This window comes from Prenolepis imparis, unplaced genomic scaffold (genome assembly GCF_030444845.1).
Source record: "Prenolepis imparis isolate NDT839.2.m4 unplaced genomic scaffold, iyPreImpa1.0 SCAF_3, whole genome shotgun sequence".
Classification (NCBI taxonomy): Eukaryota; Metazoa; Arthropoda; class Insecta; order Hymenoptera; family Formicidae; genus Prenolepis; species Prenolepis imparis.
In genome coordinates this window covers 15,199,842-15,217,539 of record NW_028141161.1, presented here as the reverse complement: position 1 = coordinate 15,217,539, position 17,698 = coordinate 15,199,842, and the positions used below count along the sequence as shown (strand labels likewise).

At 31.9% G+C, this 17,698-nt stretch overlaps 2 protein-coding genes across 17 annotated transcripts in view; one reads left to right on the top strand and one right to left on the bottom strand.

Moving 5' to 3' along the window:
* The first annotated feature begins 79 nt into the window (after window positions 1-79).
* On the top strand, window positions 80-4,853 carry LOC145933518 (uncharacterized). Of its 2 annotated transcripts, none has more exons than XM_083033278.1 (5): window positions 80-312; window positions 412-790; window positions 1,032-1,169; window positions 1,256-2,214; window positions 2,632-4,853. In XM_083033278.1, the coding sequence occupies exons 2-5, from the start codon at window positions 448-450 to the stop codon at window positions 4,312-4,314; spliced, it is 3,123 nt and encodes a 1,040-aa protein (XP_082889404.1). In that variant the 5' UTR covers window positions 80-312; window positions 412-447; the 3' UTR covers window positions 4,315-4,853. The 2 variants fall into 2 exon arrangements, with proteins under 2 accessions (XP_082889404.1, XP_082889405.1); XM_083033279.1 differs by having other exon boundaries at window positions 80-323.
* A 905-nt stretch (window positions 4,854-5,758) lies between these two features.
* The window catches only part of LOC145933519 (serine protease inhibitor 3/4), a 29,411-nt gene continuing 17,471 nt past the window's right edge, over window positions 5,759-17,698 (bottom strand). For 3 of the 15 annotated variants that reach the window (XM_083033296.1, XM_083033297.1, XM_083033280.1), the window contains exon 8: window positions 6,978-7,357. In XM_083033296.1, coding sequence (XP_082889422.1) covers window positions 7,191-7,357 — 167 coding nt within the window. In that variant the 3' untranslated portion in view covers window positions 6,978-7,190. Of the gene's footprint in view, window positions 6,064-6,977; window positions 7,358-8,321; window positions 9,031-9,472; window positions 9,775-10,540; window positions 10,720-11,438; window positions 11,609-12,846; window positions 13,151-13,907; window positions 14,241-14,408; window positions 15,022-15,173; window positions 15,505-15,955; window positions 16,789-17,698 lie in introns of those variants that run through there. The other 12 variants (XM_083033290.1, XM_083033282.1, XM_083033288.1 and 9 more) reach the window with 12 other exon arrangements.

Genomic DNA, 17,698 nt, shown 5'->3' with positions numbered 1-17,698 from the left:
TGATCGGGGCAAAAGTAACCCTAACCACAAAATCCTTTTCTCGCGGAATAGATCCCGTCTACGTATCTTTATACGCTATGGATGCATCTACTCCCACTACGTCGTCCCCGGCGTAGTGGTCCCTTTAAAATTTGAATCGCTGTCGGTTACAGAGTCCATCGTAACCACAAACGACGAGAGGTATTCGTGCATTGGTGCGCGCGTCTGTGTTGGGCGATTTCACATAAATTGTTCGGAGAAATTCGTGCGACAAGGTGGCGACCTGTTGAGCGTCTCGCTGGATCCAGGGTAGACGAGGATCAGCGACGCGAGGTGAGTCCTAGGTAGAGTGATATAGCAGCAGCAAGACCAGATACCCGTAGAGGAAGAGTCTGATGAATCCTCGTGACTCGGTTAATTTCGTTATTTTAGAGCATCTGCGAAGACGTCGGGACGTAAAGTGACACGATGTCGGACACCAGCGGGGACAACGCCAAGTACAAGTGGACGCCCGAGAGTACCGCGCTGCTCGTCTCGGTGTGGTCCGATCGGCAGGTGCAGAAGCAGCTAGAATATGCGCCCCGGCCGCAGATGATTTGGGAAAGCGTGGCGCGTTACATGACGAAGAAGGGCTACAACGTCACGGGCAAGCAGTGTCGATCACGTATGAAACAGGTTCTCGTCTGTTATCGTGAGGCCAAGCGAGCGGGCACTCGTGCTGGTGTGGAACAGTACTACGAGACCATTGATCGAGTGCTGAAGAACAAGCGATTTGATCAGACCAATGTCAATGTCGGTGTAGACACAGTAGGTGAGTACATAGAGCTGTTGATCGTAAGACGTCAGCTTCATGTGCAAAAGCTTGAAAGAGATATACAAGAAACATTTAGAAAACATTTGATATGGATTGGATATGTTCAGACACTTTTACAATAGTTTTTCAACATTTGCGTCATCTTAGATATACAGATATACAGAATATATTATATACTTATAAATATATATTATAGGAATATATTATGTACTTATATACTTCTGTAATATGTTGTTAGATGCAACTGCCAATTATGTGAAATCACCTCCAAAGGATGTGAAGACCAATAAGAATCTGCAGATGAGATTAAAAGTTCAAGAGCCTGTGCAATCTCTTTTTCGAACGGAGGCTCTGTCCCCTACATGGGCGATAGGATGTAAGTACATTTATATATTTTGTTTTCTCATAAAGAATCTTGTTTCTGGTGTCAGATTTCATGATTTCATGATTCTTTCTTTGCAGATGAAAATGAGTATCCAGATTCACCTGAATCAAATGAGACCATAATAGCCAAACCGTATAGAGTGCTCTCCCCTACGAGAGATGTTGCTATAAATACTGGCGAACGTTTCATTCAAATTGGCAATCGGGCCGTACAGACAAATCCGGTGGAGAAACCGATGCGACAGGACTATCGGCCAAACTTACTAGCTTCTTATCCATGTGGAGAGATCCCTTATCAGAACACAGTACAAAATGTACAGAATCAGATTATTCAGGAAAACATGCAGCAATATCAAAATACACAGCAAAATTGTGTCGGATGGAATCAATTACCGCAACAGAATGTACCTGTGAACAATCAATTCGGTTATCAACACAATGTGAACCAACAATGCTTGTCGAATGGACTGGTGCAGAGTAACGTAATGCAAAATTTTAATGTGGAGAATATTGCGCGCCAACAAAATCAGCTGCAACAAGGGGCGCTATATGCAGATAACCGGGCGATGCCGCAGGAACCGCGTAAAGTCACTTATGGACAGAATTTGACGACGATCTACAAACAATATCAAGACGCTCGTCTGGCTTCCATGGTAAATGTCATGAAGCAAAACGGATCATCGGAGTCGCCGGACTATTCGCCGGATGTGTCGCAGAATTTGAATGATGCTTTCTGCCTGTCGAAAAGCGACGACAAGACGCATAATTTGAACGAGACATACAATCGACCCGCTAATCTGGACAATCCCAATGCGGCGAACGTGACTGTCGTGACGAATAACGCGACCTGCAACGACGACAGTATGTTGGAATTTTTATTGGATTCGCCCGATCTATCGGAGGGTGTTGGAAAGTTGCGAGATAGCGCTGTGAATACCGATGAAATGCCGAATGCACCTTTCAGAAAGAAGAAAGCACAAAAATTGGAACAGCTTGTGCTCAATGCGATTAATTCTCAAAATGAAGTCGTCAATAAAGTAAGTTTGTGATACTTAATGGATACAGTGAGCGCTCAGTGAGCGGTTGTTGTACTGGATGCACCCAATATATGCTCACATAATATTTCTTTTTATTGAACACTTCATTATCGTTTTTCTCTTTATGATAGAATCTTATTGTATCTTTTTTTTAAATTCTTTTCTCTTTTTCTCTCTCCTCTCTCTCTCTCTCTCTCTCTCTCTCATGTTTTTTTGCTACTATACAAAATGTTTTTTATATATATTAATATAATATTTAATAAAATTTATATAATATTTAATATATAATATATAATATATATATATATATATATATATATATATATATATATAATATATATTTAATATATTTAATATATTTAATATATATTAATAAATTTAATATATATTAATAGTTTTATTTCGATTTTTGTTTAGATCTTAGCCGTGCAGAATGACATGGTGACACGATTTCTCGATGTAGACAGAGATCGGCAAAACAGACTCGAGAACAGATTGGATCATTTATTGAACGTCGTCCATGCTACGGTACTTAATAAAAATGAGTCCTCGTCGTCAGGAACTTCGGAACCTGTGATCACCTCTTTACATCCGCCACCTAAGCCCGGAATGGTTCCGCCTAAGTTGGATTTAGTTCCGCCAAAACCTTGTCGCGTTCCTTGCACGATGCCGAGTTCGAATATCGAGCTGGTTAATCAGAATCCTATTTTGACTAGACCCGGTGTAGTATCGCCAATCGTCAGTCCGGCAGGCAAAAAACTCGGCACGATATGGTCAAAATTGGGCCCGGTATCCACGTCGCCGTTTGTGAAAGCTCAGCAACGGCTCGGTCTTCAGTCTATCTATAACAATGATGTTCGTACGCAATCGTCAGCGGAAAGACGGATCGCTAGAGAAACGGGACTGCATATGGATACGCGAAGTTTGATGTACGAGACGGCTAAGTTGTTGGAGATGGAACGCGAACTCGAGGCGAAAATAGAAAACGCGCGATTGGAAATGAATATAGGTCAAATTTTAAGTGCACGCAGGAAGCTGTTCACGCAACGAGAACCCACTCCCATTATGATACTCACCGCGGCTTTCTTAGACGCCGAGTGTCACGCCTGCGAACAAGATCCGCCCTATTGCGGCACCTGGGAATCGCGGAAGAAGATGTTTAAGTACACACAGAGGGATAACCTCCTGACTGGACAGGGCGAAGGATATGAATGTATGCGTCAGTTAACTCGCGATTATCCAGTCTGCGAACCATGTGACACATCGACTCCGGCGAAATTACCGTTCAGTAATATCACCAATAATGAAGCTGCAGTCCCAAAGCAGACTATCCAACAATTGGCGCGACTCGTGATGAATAGTGCGAGATGGCGAGATTCCGCTGCACAGAGCCAGCAGCACAATACGGTCCGTCCTGCAGCTGCCACTCGACCGGTGGCAAACCAAAATGCTGGCAACATCGAATACAACGCGACTTTCACTGCTCCGAAGGCAACTGCACCTCCACCAGTTCCTGAAGAAAGATTTAAGAGTTATAATATGATGCAACAGAAACAAGGCAGTCATAATGAAGTGATATCTGATGGCAGGCCACGGAAAAATGATTATGGTGGTCAATCCAAGTTTCCAATGGGCTTCACCACCACTACGTTAACCGTTAATGATCAGAAAGGCGCTACTTTACCAAGACAAACGAACGGCAAAGTGGTCAGATCGTTAGGATTCGGTGAGAATTCACTGAACGATCGCAAGAATAATGTTCGCTTTATGGACGAGGCGCTGGCCGAGTTACAACGAATGTGCATCGAACGTCAGGCCGTTCAAAAATCCGAATTACTATTGCCCTTCATGATGGGCGATAGCAATAATGCAATGAGCGTGCAGAATCTCAATATGATAGAGCGTTACGTGAGCGACCTGAAGATCAAGGACAAGGACACAGATTCGGACAACGATGATGAATTTCTCGACACTACCACTAGCATGCATCCGACATGCGTGGCACGTAGAGGCTCGCTGACATCGAACGGCACAGCATCCACGGAGACGGCCAACTCGTTGAAGTTCGGTAAAACGGCGGCTAACTGCGTAATAAGTTAAGCAGAGAGAGAATCTTATATATTTTATATTTTTTCATTTTTTAACTTGCGCGACTCATGTCTTCCTAATAATTGCTCAACTGTGTGCGCTAGTTTCTTATCACTTGTTATTTCATAAAACACATATTATTTTTATCAGTGTTATAGTCTGATCATGGAACAAATAATCTCATTATAGAATTTATAAAGATCAAAATTTAAGTTAGCGATCTAATGTTTAAGCTAAGCTAAATGGTTCTTATTAATCCTTACATATCCGCATAAAGAAAGTTATACAGATAAAAGTTAGCGATATTAATGATCTTTTTTCCAGCAGATTTAATATTACATTTTTTTAATTCAAAAATTTAATAATACAAGCAAAAACAAGTTAACCTCTTTCATATTTCTTTTTTTTTTTTTTAATTAAAACAAGAGGAAATATAAGAGAGAAAAATCACTTTGGTGAAATGACGAATGCTTAAGAATTAATGTAGATCTTATTAATATAGCATTTCTTTATTACTAATTGCTATATTAATGCAATTTAGATTGTATAATTACTTCCTTCGTAGAATAATACATTCCATAGAAATATATTAATAATTTTGAATCAAGCATACAGTGCAATAGTATTTGTTGAGATCTTTATTAATTGTTTTCATTGTTAAGATCTTGTTATATATTACTTATGCATCTATTTTCATATAGTATGCATAATAATGTGCAAATTTTTTTATCAATTAAAAATTCTACAATTAAGTAGCGCGCAAGATTCGAGAGAGAAAACTATTATTATCTCGTATCCTTAGAATAGAATATTTTTATGGGAACAATCTTTTTACACTATGACTATGAATTTATATACACACTTTTCTTATCCTGTGATAACGCATTTGTCACAAAATTATATATAACAGACAAAAAATATTCATCGCTTTTATTTAGTGCCAAATTTGCGATGTGCAAATTTAATTTGTAAACAAGTGCCTTATTATTAATAAAGAAAATTTAATTAAAAATTTGATTTATACTAATTAACTCTCTCTTGAAATTTCTAAATAATTTATTTGTAAGTATCAAATCATCAAAGTAAACAGTGTCAAAGAATCTGTATATGTAAAATATTTTTCGTATATCTAACGAGATAATATTACATATTATATTCAAAAGAAATTTTTATATTTTCTTTAAGTGTATACGATTTAAAAATAATGAAAAATTGCAATAATCAATCTTTAGACACAAAAATAGGATGACGACAATATTAACATTTAAGAATTTTCTCATGAAATCGGAGAGAAGCTGCAAAGAAAAGATTGATCTTTTGATTAATGATTGCGGTGATTGCTTATTTGCAATAATCCATGTGTTTTATATTTATACATTGTGTTATCATTGTCTCTTATCTTGTTTAGACGCATATCAATCAATATTTGTGAATATTATAAGTGATAAATATCATGTATGTGCACAGATAAAACATATATGTAAAGTTACATAATTACGTTATATAAAATTAATATGATATATATGTATAATTTTATTTTTCATTACGTGTTCACTTCATTGAGGTAGTTTAAATTGCAATAGTATTTCTCAAAGAAGACTCAATATTCAGGATTAACAACGTGTCCAACGAAAAGCGGTATTACTTCACGAACGCCCGTTTCTTCCTTTGTTGGGGAAGTTTTTACTATAGTATATACGAATGGATGATTTATTTCAAATTCCTCTTCATAAACCATAGCATATGCCAGTATCATAATACCTGTAACATAATCATTATAAAGCACTGGAAATCTCATTAAATATCACGTTACGAGACTACTCATCAGGACGTATAAGATATTTCTTTCATCTCAGTATTTAATATTATATATTAGATATTTTATATATATATCCTGATAATCAAACACACACAAACATACAATATATAGATAATATCTAATATATATATGAATAAATCTTTTAATAATTAGTATAATTTTAAATATATATATTGCATGAGAGAGAATATTAATGCGATATTTTAATATTTTACATATGGCAAGCATTACATATAAAGAGAGCATAGTGCATTAATTACAATTCAATACAGTGTGTTGTTACACAATAAAAGCGAAATAATCTTTTTGCTAGCGCCAAAAGTGCCTCGTACATATATATATCGAAAGTTATCGTATTAACTATTAAATAATATATTAATCTATTGATGGATAATTTTATATTATTTAAAAGATGTGTTTTTTGTCTCTTTCTCTAAGAGTACATGAAATTTCTATATATCAGGTAATTCCTCTGAGACCTGCAACATGTCAAACCTTAGTAGAAGCCGATAACGATATCTGAAAACAAATCATTAATTGTATAAAATCCATCGTGTACAATTTTTCTCTAAGACAAGCATTGTGATTACATCCTTGGATTTAGGCTTATGCTGTTTTGTAAATATAAAATATGTTATGATAAAATCAAATAATGCTGAGTGATTTTAATATGAAAAAGATCGCAAGGAAAATTATCAGAATGTTTTAAATTATAATTATTTGCGATCCTTGTGATTAATATTTTAAATTCTTGAGACAAAGAAAGATTTTATGTTATATGTATTTTATATGAAATTCTGTTATATGATTATTGTATATTTCGGATGTGATTTATATATTAGAACATATAATGCAATTTTCAATAATGCAATTTCCTTTATTGATTTTGACAAAATGTCAAGATATAAATTTTACGAATCCAATTATTATACTAAAATGTAAACGATCGTACGAGCTAATTATATGAACGATTCGACATAATTGTTTCGCAGGTAGATACAACAATGTTGTATCGCCAGCTGCCACAATCAGTCACAAAATTCATCGATAATTTTGATAATTTTCTTTCTTAATTATCAGATGCCACTTTTGGTTCGGTGACGAATCCAGTGAACACTGCTACATAGGCTTCCTCTTCCGGTTTTGATGTAATGATGCCATAGAAGAATGGATGATCGGCATTAAAATCCTGGATCGCCTGATTGAGTATAAGGGAATAATTCACCATTTCGACTCCTGAAACATATCATCGATCCCCGAAGTGCTAAGCTTTTATTTTTACTTTATTTTATTTTTTCGACATCCCCTGTCGTTCGGCATATAATCTTGATTCCCATTACATGCACACGGTGTAAGAATCTGTCCCCGATGTAAATTTGCATTATATCGCTGTGCAAGTTTATCTCGATAGATCTCATCCCTGTTTCATGCTGCATATTATGTTGCTGTATAGTTAAAGAGGTGAACAGACTCAATCGTGTACAAAATTAGAGGATTTCGTGAAATGTGCAGCAATAAATCCGCTAATGAAGACAATTATATTTTTGTCAAACAAAAACGAGTTCTCGTTAAAATTCTTTTGTTCCACAATTTTAAATATCGCGTTGCTTCTATTCCTCTTTAAACTATGCAACGATTTGTGTCATCGCTCAATTTGCATGCTTTTTTACAACAAAATTATTATTATAACATATAAATATTCAAAATTGCTGAATATAAATATTCAACAATTTTGTTAATATAAACTTCGTTCGAAGAACGAAAGTATAAAATGGATCACATGTATATATGTAATGCAATTAAATAATCCCTCAAAAAGGCAATAGTGTATATTGCCCGATTAACAAGCACTTATCTGCTATTATTATTTCTATCGCCCAAATATACAACCGAGTTTGTGATTTCATCGTTCTTTAAATTGTGTAGAGCTTTTTGTGTTCCTTTAAATATGGGTTAGTCACAAATTATGCTTATAAAATATCATCATAGAGTCGGTTCGATGAGATGTCCAACGAATAGACTTGTGCTCTTATTACGATTAAAAGTTGACTTGACAATACTGTAATAAAAAATGGATTTAATTAAATGGAAATTATTTTTACATTAGAGAAACGTTTTGAGACATAAATACATTACTATCTTTTTTCTCTTCGAATATGAAACTTGCGTGAAATTATATATTGGAATAATGTAATAGGCATTGCGTTTGATCGTACGTATATATTTGTAATGATGCAATATATATCTACATCAATTAATTAAATATATAAAGAACTGCTATGTAATCGCTATGCTTTACAATGAGCCGAACGACTCGGCTTTTTCTCTTTAATCTCTCTTGCCTTCTCAAATTTTGTATGCTTTTTGTTTTTTCGATATCCTTCTTTCTTTTTTGGAATCAGTATAATGTCAATTTGATTAATATTCAATTTTTTAATATACTTATAATGGATAGTTGCTTAATTACAATGTTTACGATCGAGTTTGTCAAAATTGATTATTATTTTTATGCAGTCATAAAAAGAATTGCTTAATTATATGTATAATGTATATTTTTTCTTTAAAATTTAAAGTATTAAAAATAATTAAGAAATTTGTTACACTCAGAAGATGCAGTCAGGTTCGAAGATTTTGAAACATCGGAAGATCATCGAAATAGGACCTATAATATATTTTGAACATTGTGTGACAGACTGCTTAATAATAAAAACACTACCTAAATATCAATAAAATTCTAAAAAGATATAGATGTCATTATTATTATTTTGGATCGATGATATATCCTTTAAAGAGTGATAAGACATTAGGAGTTTTTTTGTATTCGGCTGATTTAATAATACTATAGAAAAATGGACGATCAATTATGAATTCTCCATGTTCCTGGATAGTTTTGAAGACCAAGTTCATTCCTGGAACACATTAGGATTCACATAGCAATCGTATATGACAAAAATCAAAACTCATTGATTTTTGTTTAATATAAAAAAGTAAAATATAACGATAAAAATATATATACGTGCAAAATAATTAAATCAAACATAATAATACATATACCATTTCCCCCAAAAAAAAGATAAAAGTGAGAAAGAAGAAAGATCTTTGGAAAAATACAAAAATGTAGAAAAGGTTTTAAAAATTGTAACTGAATAAAAATTTCAATGTAAAGAAAAAAGATAATTCTAATACGTAGCACAAAGTACTTAACGAATTAAACAAAGATATCATTATTTCTCTTTAAAAAGTTATTGGCTAAAGTGTAAAGTTAATGATAAAAGTGTTGTTTTTATCATACAAAAAAATTAGAATGATAATAATAATATAAAGAGAATAGACACAAATATTGAAAGTATATAAAAGATACGAAATATATAATGATATATACAGTGTGACATATAGTGACATAATTGCATAGTGATAGACCAGATATATTAATGATTGCTATAATCCTAATGCACAGAGATCATAATCGACACGATATATGAGAGATATTTAGAATTATTAAATTTCAGGCTTAGCAACAATTCCGGAAAATAGCGGCACGCGTTGACTTCCAGACTCTTGGTTTTGATCGACTTTTACAATTGCATAATAAAACGGACGATCGATATAGATTTCATCATTGAAGTCCAAAGATAAGGCTACCACGGCAATTCCTGAAAAAAAGTATCGCTGATGGAGGCGAAAATCTGACTAATTTCTCTCTTCGTTATCAAATATCGTTGTCCGTGCGACTGTTCTAATATGATTGACAATATAAATAAATGATAAACACAAAAGAGTTAAGTATATCGAGAGAAAATAAAAATGATAAACGCATCTCAATAATTTTTAGGAATTTTATGCTGCGCTATAAAAACATATGCTGTTAGAAAATTCAATTCGTTAAAGAGATGAAAGAAAATAAGAAGAGTGCAATAGTAAATTTCACAAACATATACAAACATAATATATTCAAAATTCATATATACGGATATAGACGTTACACATGCAAAACATTAATGGCATGCAATACATACAAATGCAATTATATAATGACATCATATTTTAATCTGTAGGTTTAAGAACATTACGAGTTACGAGATTTGTTTATCGTAGGATAATTTTTGACCATAACTACACTGGACGGAACTTTAATGTTAATGCAAGAAAATATCTGCCTTTCCGCGTGTAAAATGTGGCAAAAATATTAAGATAACTGATTAAAATCAATTATATTAAATTATCATCAATATCGCAAAATTATTTTGATGATAATAATATAATAGCTCAAATAATTATAAGTATCGATAAATACCAGCGTGCTGTTGAACATTAAAAAACGGAAAAATTGAAACAGAGATCTACATATATTCTATGTTATTTTATATCAAATTCAATTGTGACATCATATTAATGTTTATACATACACATATGTGGATTTATCATATGTATTAATTAATAATCAGGTTCGATTACATATCCAGAGAATAGCGTTATGATGTTACGTGGCTCTGTTTGTACATGTGTACTGGCAGACTTGACGATGGCATAATAAAACGGTCGATCGATCGAAACGATAGTGTCGATCTGGATAAGTGCTGACTCAACAAGCAGTATTACTGAAACATATTGATTGTGTAATAATAGCATGTGACTCTGTCAAAAGACACAGAATAAGCTTCATCGTATAGTTCCTCATCATACAGTGCACAGAAAAAAAATATTAGCTACTGCAGCTAAATTTTAGATGTCCCTATATTACACTTGAAATTTAGTTACCATGCCTATAATTAACTAAATTAAATAGCTATATTAAAATAGCTATATTAAATTAAATAGCTATATTAAAATAGCTATATTAAAATAGTTATATTAAATAACTAATATTTCTTTCCATGGCAAGTGTCGAAATAGACACGAGTAATGTTGCAATGAGAAATGCAACTCTTTATTTATTATATCGAAAACGAATCAGAGAGCTTCATACTTTTATTAAATATATCGCGATTATTGTCTTTGTACGCTGATTTGTCAACAGTAATCATTGATTGCACGTGAGAGATCGCGATGATTGCGAATATTTAGACATCCAAGACTTTAACGATGAGAAAACTCGATAATTAATATTATAATTAATACTGCTAATTATCACAACGCGCAAATTTTGTTTGATATAGTGGGATAAATAATAGAAAGTGTAATATATATATATATATATATATATATATATATATATCAGTATATTATATTTTCAGATATTGGCTTAATGGTCTATTAGATGCAAGCAAAGACATTTAATAATGATATCTAGACTTAGAATGGAATAGTGAATAATGATGAACAATAACCGGATTTATGGATTATAAGTGAGCCCGTTAAACAATGTAATGACGTTGAGATTTCTAGAGTTTCTGTCTTTTTTGACAATAAGATACACGAACGGATGATCGATCAAAAGCATCTCCGGCGGCGAAATCGATAATATCGATAATTTATCGATGAGAATCGCTGAAACATATAATTGAATATAATAAAGATTACATGAGAATCCATTCATTCGTTAACTCATACTACTAGAGCAATATATATGACATGCAAATGTGATGCTTAGATGCGGAAGAAGTTATTTTATCATTACAAGAAAAAATATGAAGTAGAGTCGACATATAGCAAAGTAATGTAGCAAAGTAGGAAGAGAAAATAAATAAAAGAGAAATATGCTATAGAAAAATATTAAAGTATGGTAACAGTAGATAAGAAATAACAAAAGTTTAACGCATTCTCAGTTTTTTATTACAATATTATATCGATATCGAGATTATCGTTCTTCGAAGGAACTTTGAATCTCGATTTTTGACATAAAATAATACTGAACTGCAATGGCTTTGTTAAAAAATGTTTTTTTCAAGAAAGTTTTCAAATGAGTATAATGAAAGTTAAATAAATAAAACGATATACTCAAAATTTGATTTTATTATAAATCCGGTATTAATTTTGGCGTTCATTTTGATCACATTGCATTACGACGATATTATAAAGGAATGGATAATCGATTCGCATTCCTCGTGGTAGGAAGTTCAGTTATTATGTTTCAAACTTCTTTTTACTGATCGTTTCTGAAGGTTTGTTAAGTTTAAATTAAATTTAATAAACATTAGAAGTTTATACAAAGATCGTGTTCTAGATAATATCCATCTTGGCGAACAATATACTGGTACGATAACACGAGAAAAACAGCGAGTTATTTTATTTATTTAGCGCTTAAACATTTTTATTTATGATTTTTTTTAACAATCAAGAATGCATTGCAAATGAACTGTTAATTATATTATTTCTATATATTAATACTTTAACATATAATCGCGGCAAGTTTTCTTAATATACATTTCCTATATATACCACTAATAATATATTGCAATAAAGTGCAGACTAGATTTGACAAAAATACTAAATTGTACAAGGTAAACGTAATAATAGAAATTAAATATTCTTCTCTTTGTTTCTTTGGTTCAAGAGTAGTGTTAAATAAAAAAAAAAACCAAGCCTCTATTTCAAATTTAAATATTAATAGCATTGCTAACGAATCTAACGATTAATCAGGCTTCATAATATATATATCCACACACGTAATATATCTATACATCCATATTTAAAAAATGTAGCGAATAAGAAAACACGAGAATTTTTATACCGATAGTAATAAGAAGCCGAAAAGTGTTAAAGTAATTATAATACAAATATGTCACCAATCGATAAAAAACAAACACAGACTATAGTTAATTACTTTCAGCAAGAATTTTCAAAATTATTCATAAATGACTTAAAGTGTCATTTTCAGATGCAAGCAAATTATCAAATGTACTCATATGCACGCGCATGATATTATTTGTTGCGATCGCTAATAAGTCGGTACGATAACTGTCCCGATGAATAGCGGCATAAAATCGCTGTTTCCGGTCTCCTGATGAACCCTGACAATACTATAAATGAAGGGACGATCAATTTTCACGGAGGTCGTTGTCACCAGACAGCGTAGTTCAATCTGCACTCCTGGAAAAAGATTCATCGGATTGATCGCGCGCTAATCCCGGGCGAGACAAGGGACACTATGGTTATTCCTTATATTTGCCTCTGTGATGTAGAATAATGAGATAATAAAAATATCAGCATGCATATCCTACTAAACTACGATATAAGACGAAACACGATATCCAGCTTTACATCTAATGTGCATTGAATAATGATAGTACTAGATTCGAGATTATCGCAAGAGTCACCGATACTTTTGCGATATCCTTCCCTCCAATTAAGAAAGATAATTATATTCTGTCTAATTCTATGTAAATATTAATACGGGGTGCCCAGAGCCACCATATTTCCTTTCAGTCAGATAATTGTTGATCAGAAGATATGCTAAGATAAATAAAGACGATTATTTCACTGATTAGCTTTTGAGAAGTGTCCAGTGGTTCTGGTACATCTACCGTATTACACAGGTCAAATTTGAATTTCCCTTTAGATCAGAAAAATAGTAGGGTAATAATATAAAAAAAAATAAATGAAAAAATAAGCATCTAACACACATTTGCGAAAAAAGCGAGACTTAAAAATATCTACGAATGATATGACAAGAAACATTCAAAATGTAATTGAATGAAAAATTATAAAATGCGAGCTCTTATGAACTTAGTATTTAATTAAAGGCAGAGATCTAAAAAAATTCAATGATATCTATATAACGGAGGCATACATATACATTGAGAAAACAAATTAATTTAGTGAAAGCAAATACTAAATATTAAGTAAATTAGATGGAAAAAAATTATTATTTATTTCCATTATTTCAGCGTAATTACTTATTCATTACATAAAGCTATAAAATATTTTGTTCATTTCATGTAAATATTTATTCTTCCAGAAAAACTGTTAATTTTTTCAAGTCGGATTAATTCAATACGGTTATTAATTATCCTGTAATCTTGCAATCTGGAAGAATGTCAAGGATTCATTGAAGATTCAATGACGAATCCGACGAAGAGCGGCACTATGTTGTACTTAATGACGTAGTAGAAGGGTCTGTCCGCGTTGAAAACTAACGGCATACGTGGAGGAGCCGGCAATCCCGGTAAGAATATTACATCTAGAAAAAAAATCAAGACCAAAAATCATAGGAACTACTGCGTCGCCCTACAGACGTTTTGTCATATGCCATCTTCGCGATCGAAGCGATTTTGTTGGACAGAGCACGAACGATACCAAAAGTCCTTTCGTAGGATTTTTGTGGTCAAGCAATTAGAAATTAGAATAATTGAGATACGAAAACCATATATTGCCTGTTTTATCATATGTATTACATGCTGAAAATATTGTCGAAATATAAGTTTTATCGATTCTATTATTATCTGGAGAAAGCAACAATAATTTTTCTGTAAATCTTTTAACAATATATCTCCTGCACCATTATTTTTCCAAAATTTTGCTTGCCGAGAAGATTGTGAGATTTTAATAAAACAAGAAAGTAACATACTTAATATTATTATACATATCTTATTTAATTAATAAAAAAAGATAAATTGGGAGAATAAAGATAATTGATTAATAATTGTTGTGCACATATATACTCAACACTTAATTAATTAAACACTTATTTATATTTAGAAAAAATTTAGCATTATTGTTTGTATCACACACAAATACATAACACTTCAAACAACAATTATCATATATAATAATTCACTCGCTATAGTCTAAGATGATATAAAATGTAAAACAGAGAAAAAGTTACTTTCTTTAGTCGACTATTGGATTCGCAACTTGTCCATTGAAGAGCGGAACAATATTGTGCTTAATAAGATAGTAGAAAGGTTTGTTGACATCGAAAATAATCTGTAATGGCCTGGATTTCCTTAGAACTAGAACTGCTAAAAAAGTAGATATTGAATATTAATTATACGTTTAAATCGTCAAAATTAACACATATTCGATATTTTCATATTATATTGTAAAAAAATATTATCTCAAATCGAAATGTTAGAAAATAAATCTTTTTTTGAGAAACATCTTGCATTAGTAACTAAATGATTTGCAGTTTCGTTGCAGGTAAATTATGTTTACGTATAATCTTATATGTTACCTGTATGCATATGCATGTATATGTGAGTGTAAAAGCAAAATATGTGTTTAATCATTGCAAATGAGGATTTAGCAATTAGTTTACGCATTCTGGGTAAGACATAAACTGTGATAGCCTACTTTGCTCAATATCTAGACTTTCGGCTCGATTACGCGACCTTCGAATAAAGCCACGTTTGGTGAGTTGTATTTAATGTAATAGTGGAACGGCCGATTTGCGTCAAAAACTAGGTTTGGTCCTATCACCGCACTAACTAGCACGGCATGCACAACTGCAAACATAATATACAATCATCAGTTTTAACATGCTCATCTAAGGAATTTTCTCATCGAGTCTTCTTCGCTTGTGAGAAACACAAATGTACGCTTTGCTCGTGCCAGTTCCTATCCTTCATCACAATATCTTGCTAATATTATATTATAATAATAACGTTATAGAGTTCAACAGAATGCACAGTATATACATAAAATTAAGAAGAATTGTGCAATTATGCAATAGAAGAGAAATGCGCATTAAAAAAAGCAAGGCGGCAGCAAATACTGTGCTTCTTTAAGACCTAATCGAAATAAGGAACAAATTTATTTAATTAAATCAGCAAGAATATCATCAATTATAATATAATATAATAGATATGAAAGTAAATTATTTAATAAAGAAATTAAAAATACGATATGCAATGCTATTGCAATATTTAATTTTAATAATTAAATAGTCACATTAAATATAATTCGAGATACTTTTATTCCTATTTTCTGGTGTTGGATTCATTTTGACGATAGAGCGCTCAAAAATCCAGTGTGTAATAATCTTTTGTATATATCAACAACTTAAATATATTTTGGATATATTCACATGGCCTTCGAACAAAAATACGTTCGGTGGTTGATTTCGGATTTGATAAAAGAACGGTCTGCCTATGAAAAATGCATCACTTAATTTGGTCATAAATGCAATTTCCATAAAATAAAGTAATGTAAAGAAAAGAATCGCTCGTTATATGTGTACGTCCATCATATCATAAATATATGTTTTGTCGAACTTGCCACATTTCAAGCTTTTATAATATCATAATTTTTATTATTATTACATATTCTATCATGCTTGTAACTCAGTCAAAAAAGACGGAATATAAGTACATGCATGTTATTCGGCGCTAAATAATGCAATATTCAACAAATCAATAAGAAATATTACAGACAAATATCATGATTATATATGTATATAGCAAAAAGTTTGCTTTAAATTCACATTGTCGTAATTATAAATCATTGTCATAATTAAAATCTAGCAAGAGTTGCAACAAGAAAGAATAGCTTGCTAATAGAAGATTTTAAGAATTTGCTTATAAATAGTGTAATATTGCCTACTATAAAGTTTCAGGTCGATAATTCTTTGTAAAGTAAAATCTACTTCACTTCTGACATGTTCACATGACCCTCGAACAGAGATACGAACGATGTTCTCTCGTTATAACGAATATAATAATAGAATGGCCGATTTATATCGAATATTAGTGGTTCGTTTATGAAAATGGCAGTAGGCATAAATCCTATAACTGTAAACAGAATATAAAATATTATTATAATTTGCTTGGTCATTCACGATTTCTTTATTATAAATTATGTTATAAATTTTCACGTCTTCTGAACGTTTCACACATGTTTTGTGGAACTTTGAAATTTAAAAGGGCTGCTACTTAACCATAAAAGATGGTATCTAGAGCATAAATATATAAATATGCACGTGCTATTCGCCGATAAACATATTATTTAACAAACAAGAAGTGTTATTATAATTGTAGGTGTCACTGTGTCTACGACTTTTTTCCAGTTCACGTAATCTCATAAAAATTTAAAACTTTAAACATTATTCACAATTAGATCGAATCAGAACACGTATATTTAAATCATACACAATCAAAGTAAATAGAATGTGCTTGTCAATCAATATCAAAGAGAAATTTTCTGAATTTGTTAATAAATATTACAATCCACATTAAACGCTAAATTTTTAGATAAAAAAATTTTTTTGGAACAATGGCTACTATATTTCTGGCATGTTTATCCGACCGTCAAACAGAGATATAAACAATGTCCCTTCCTTATAACGAATATAATAATAAAACGGTCGATTTATATCGAATGATTCGTTTATTAAAACGGAGCTCACACTTCCAATTGCTGTGAACAGAATATAAGAAATCATTCGTTATATATTTGCTTTGATCATTCAAGGCTTTTTGCGCTTATATCATAAACGGTCCACATATATTTTCTGAAACTTTTAATTTTAAAATGACTGTAATTATTTAGTCATTATTTATTTGGTATAGAACACATAACAAGAAAAAAATATTATGTGTATTACAATTATTTAAATATCGATGTCTACGGTTTTTTTCCACACATAATAATTTACGTAATGTTGAATTTTACGAAAATTTAGAATTTGAAATATTATTCAAA